The sequence below is a fragment of the Dendronephthya gigantea genome, unplaced genomic scaffold (assembly GCF_004324835.1).
Source record: "Dendronephthya gigantea isolate DGI-Jeju-01 unplaced genomic scaffold, DenGig_1.0 000236F, whole genome shotgun sequence".
Lineage (NCBI taxonomy): Eukaryota > Metazoa > Cnidaria > Anthozoa > Malacalcyonacea > Nephtheidae > Dendronephthya > Dendronephthya gigantea.
In genome coordinates this window covers 216992-222372 of record NW_021163246.1, presented here as the reverse complement: position 1 = coordinate 222372, position 5381 = coordinate 216992, and the positions used below count along the sequence as shown (strand labels likewise).

At 42.0% G+C, this 5381-nt stretch overlaps 1 protein-coding gene across 1 annotated transcript; it reads left to right on the top strand.

Moving 5' to 3' along the window:
• Positions 1-2232: 2232 nt before the first annotated feature.
• On the top strand, positions 2233-3671 carry LOC114540499. Its single transcript, XM_028560632.1, has 2 exons — positions 2233-2730; positions 2934-3671. Exons 1-2 carry the CDS (start codon positions 2233-2235, stop codon positions 3669-3671), a joined length of 1236 nt encoding a protein of 411 aa, XP_028416433.1.
• Positions 3672-5381: the final 1710 nt, after the last annotated feature.

The window sequence follows — 5381 nt, the reverse complement described above, 5'->3', positions numbered from 1 at the left end:
TGTCAAAAAAATGTAACAACTCTTCTGTTGAATAATACCTAAAATTTGATTAGCGTGGAATATTTAGATCAGGGTCAAGTTTAGAAACATTATATTGACGATTAAATATTTGGATCAAGTCTAATTGAGGCAAATTATCGAGATTATTCAATTCAGAATACATATCAAAACTCAATATGTATAAACGTTACTAACTTAGCTGAATTAGGTTTAACAGATTTTGTCAAGATCCTTCATCTCAAGAATACTAATTGGTGGGCTGTTTTCATCCTCATGAAGGAAGATACGACCAGCTGATGACCAAATAAACTTATACTTTAATTGTCTCTTCTTCTCCAAACAGGAATTGAACAATTGTCGGTTTTGTTGAGTGAGACTCTCTCCAATGTAAATATTATGTTCAGTTGTTCTGGTCAGACCAATATCTTTCCTAGATTTACCACAAAGATGTTTCCTAGCTGTAGATGCAAAAGCTAATTATAAGTTTATGGTAATTTATGTTAAGTGCATGCTTCACTATTTACGATTGGGGTTCGTGGTTTCTGGGGCTTTTTTGTGTGCAAGAGATATCATAAGGATATCATACCGATGCTTGAACGGCTCAGCACATTTAGTCAAGTACCATAGCTGAACCTTAGAACCCAGAATAACACTACATGATAAAAGTTGTAAGAACAGTAATCCTAAGTAGCACAAGAAGATGGGTTCAAACTGCAAAGATGTTCAGGATGCGTGAGCGACGAATGTGAAAATTGACGGGTACAAAACAATTGACATTTGTACTTGACTAAATTTTTAGTCAAACAGGAAACCAAGTTCAAGTATATTTGATGATTCGATTTACGTTTACCAACGAAGTCGAGCGTATGTCGTCAAAGTATTGATGTGCGTTCAACTGAGGAAGCCGGTGATTCTGTCTTGAGTCTAGAGGCAGAAACTGAGTCAGCGTTTTCACGAGAATCTATGAGAGAACCTGTAAGAGAAACCGTGCGAAGAAGTGTCCGATTCAGAAGAGGGAATACTAAGATGGACAGCGATGGTGTGCTTTGAGAAAGATTGATAAGCTTGAATAGACAGAAATTGGGGGCTTCGGCAGCCGTGACTGCAAAGCGTAATGAGATTGAAAGGCTAATGGAAAACGAAGATAATTTCCTTCGAGTTCAAGCCGAAGCTGCTGCTTTAACTGATCTGTTTGAAAGGTACATTGATGCCCAGAAGAAGTTGTTGTCAGAAATTCAAGACGAAGACGATAAGCTAAAGGCCATTTGTAATTTTGACAAGACAATTCAGCGCGTGGGAGTATTTGAAAGCAGATTAAAGGCGTGGTTAATTAAAGTTGAAGGCAAAATTCAACAGGATGTTCAGCCAAGCGACAGTGTGTCTCAATTAACAAAGGTAACAAGTTTGTCTAAGAAAAGCTCTAGGTTAAGTCAAGCGTCGTCAAAAGCAAGTTCCATCTCGGCGGCGCGAGTTAAAGAAACGGCCAGAGTGGCAGAGATTAATGCGGAGGTGAAGATGCTCAAGCAAAGACAGGCCTTACTGAAGAAGGATTTGAAGTTAAAAGAAGAGAAGATGAAATTATCATTTCAAATAGAAGAATTAAACTTGGGGACAGAGCTTGCTAAAGCAAAAGCCAAAGAAGAGATATTCGCTCATGCAGAAACTGAATTAATTGAAAGTGACACATGGAATGCTGCACTGAAAAAGACAACTTGCGAAAAACCTGAACAGCCACCAAGGGAAGCGTCAAAACTAGAGAAGATTATTTGCAAAGTACGTAGAGATAAAAAGTTGTACGAAAAGCCGCAAAGTGGTATGTTGAGACATTCTCGAGAACAACCTGTAATACAACAGCAGCTTGAACCAGAAAGATCACGATTCAACCAGACGCGTGGGGCGACCAGTGCCATAACGTGTGACGAAGATAGCGACGAGACGTTAAGCTCTTCTGCTTCCGGTGTTCATCCAAAGTTGTCCAGACCTGAAAACGAATTCAAAATTCTACAACAGCAAAATTCCATCATGGAGAAACTGGTAACACAACAACAAAGAGCAACACTTCCATGTCGTGATATGTTTACGTTTGATGGTGATCTAACGAAATATTGAACTTTCATTTGTGCGTTTGAAACCCTGATTGAGGCAAAGGAACCAGAATGCGCAAGCAAGCTGTATTATCTTGAGCAATATACCTCTGGCAGAGCACAAGAATTGGTTCGGAGTTGTCTGCACATGCCTCCGAAAGAAGGTTATTTGAAAGCCAGAAAGTTGTTGGAGCAGACGTTTGGGCAGAAGCATAAAATTGCAATGGCTCATGTGGAGAAGCTTACCAATGGAGGTCCAATTAAAGTTGAATATGGCGATTCATTGGAGCAGTTTTCGATTTCACTGATGAGTTGCTCTAACACATTGAAGGCGATTGGTTATCTCAGCAAGATTGAAAATCCCAATGCTTTGAAGAGGATTATAGAACGGTTACCGTATAAGTTGCAGGAAAGATGGCGAGACGTTGCAGACAAAATTATGAATGACGAAGGGAGAGATGTCACTATTGAAGATGTTGCAAAGTTCATTGAAATTAAAGCAAGATCCATGAACAATCCTGTATTTGGTAAATTATCGTACTCTTCTAAAGATCAGAATGTTAAACCTAAAGTTCCAAGGCAGACAAAGATCCCTGAAACAGAAAGCAAATCAAGCACCTTTGCTACCGAAGTTGATGATGTAAAAGTAAAGTACCAGCCAAAACTGTCAGAAGGGAGTGTTTAGACGGAAAGGGAGAAGATCGTTTGTCAATGTTGTGGAGCAAATCACAAGGTTCCCGACTGTGAAGAATTCACAAGTCTTATTCTCACCGACTAGATTTCGCCAAGAAGCATAAGCTTTGTTTCGTGTGTTTGAAAAGCGGTCATCAATCGAACGTTTGCTTCAAGAAAAAGCCTTGCAAAGAATGCGGTGGGAAACATGCAACGTTATTGCATTTCTCGCAACAATCGACGCAAGACGAAGCCTTTAAGGAAAAGGACACATCGAAGAAGAGTGACCAGCATGAGCATGATTCTGAGAAAACCAAAGAGGATTGTGTTGACTCTCGCTGCAGGTTTACCACGACCGTAGAATCCATTACAGCCTTACCCGTATTACCAGTGGAGGTCAGGAGACGAGGCACCGTAGACTACATCCACATGTACGCCTTGCTGGACAATGGCTCAAACTCTACCTTCTGTACCGAGTCCTTAAGAAAGCGCCTGGGGTGCAATGGAACAGAAAAGAAGATCAAGTTAACGACCATTGGTACGAGACAAGATATCACAACTGTTATGCTCGATGATTTGGAAATTACAGACTTGGACGAAAATAACCTTATTCATTTACCTGAAGTTTTATGCCGACCGAATATACCGGTTACGAAGGACGAAATCCCAACTCAGGAGGATGTAGATCTTTGGCGTTATCTTCATGGTTATGTACACCTGCCCAAGATCAATTCTGAAGTAGAACTCCTCATCGGAGCGAATGTTCCGGAAGCCCTTCAACCCATACAGATAATTAATTCCCAAGACGGAGGACCATATGCTAGCAAAGTCGCTCTTGGTTGGGTAATCAATGGCCCTGTTGGACGAAAACTTGGAACAGCTCTTCACGCTAGCTTTTTGTGCAGTTTGCACTGACTTCATTGATGCTGCAGATTTCAACAAAAAGATGTCCAGAGACGACCTCCAATTCATGAACATTGTCGAGACCTCTGTGAGACGAACAACAGACCAGCATTACGAGATTGCGTTACCCGTAAGAGACCTTGCATTGAATATGCCAAATAACCGCGTGCAAGCAGTGAGAAGGATGGCCCATCTCAAACAGAGATTCCAGAAGAATCCAAAATTCCATGAAGATTATACCAAGTTCGTGACCGAAATAATCCAGAAAGATTATGCAAGAAAAATCCCAAAAGCGAAGTTAGATCGTAATGACGGCCGAGTATGGTATCTACCGCATCACAGAGTTTACCATCCCAAAAAACCAGACAAAATTCGCGTAGTGTACGACTGCTCAGCAGAATACCAAGGAACGTCATTGAAATGTTATTTTCTGTGGTTCGCAGAATAGCAGAAAGTTGTTGTTTTCACGGTTCGTGAAACACGTGATAGTTACCATGGTAACGGCGCCATTTAGGTCACGGGGTTTTGACAGTTGCATTCTAGGCTGGCTCTGCTCCAACACTCACAAAAATTTTTCAGCTCTCATATTTCTATATTTTTGTTTTTACTAATCTTATCGTTCAATCCGCCATTCAAAGCAGGCAAAATGAACGAGGAATTGAAAGTAGAACTTCAGAAACAACAAGACTCCATGCTGGAGAAGCTATCCGCCGTTATGGACGCGAAAGTTGGCCAGATGAAACGTGAACTCGAGGAGGTGGCCAACAAAGCACATGACTCGCAAATGACAGAACTTAAGAGAATGAAGTTCTCGGAGTCGCCATCCTTCAAAAAGAAAGGCCACGAAGTTCAATACAAGTACAACAAGCAGGTCAAGCTTTGTATCATCGAAGCAGAGGACCCAGTCAAAGACAAAAAGCTTGATACGTGTTTACAAAAGTTAAACGAAGGTAAGGACCTTATTGAGTCGCGACAAAAGTTAATTCTGCTCGCAGACAAGTCCGAGTACGGGTGGAAAACTGTATCAGAATACCTTGACAACGAACTGGCTGATGACGAGGAAGACGCAAAGAAGATAAAGAAAGCAGAGAAAGAAGCCCAAAGAAAGCTTAGCGAGACAAGAAACGCGAAGAAAACTTGGGGAGTCAGTTGGGGCGGATTTTCATGGTCGCGCCGAGGGTCTTTTACTAATGGCAGTCGTACCTGGGTATCTCCTCATATGGCGCCACCTCAACCGCTTCCGCCGCCAGCTTTCACCAACAACCATCTTTACAGTAGCACAATCGGGAAGCAACCGGGTGTCTGTTTCACGTGCGGTAAGGCTGGCCATTGGAGCCGAGAATGCCCTTTAACCACCGGGTTATCAACGGAAGTACAACAGAGTGGAGGCACAGGAAGAAAGTTAAGTAGCAATTTCTCAGATTTTGATTTTATAGAGGAAGACGTAGATTGTTTTTGTAGCGAGATAGGCGATGTTGAGTGCTCTGCACTTGATCAAAACTCCCTCGGCGAGGACGGGGAATTTAGCGAAGGGAACCCCACCCACGTTCGGGTTGGAGGCAGACTTAGAGAACATATTTCGGCTTGGGAGGACCTTCAACCCCCTGAGTACGTTCTTAACATCATCAGACATGGGTACATCCTTCCTTTAACAACACTCCCAAAACCCCTCATTCTCCGGAACAACAAATCCGCTTTGGAAAACGAGTCTTTTGTAACCAA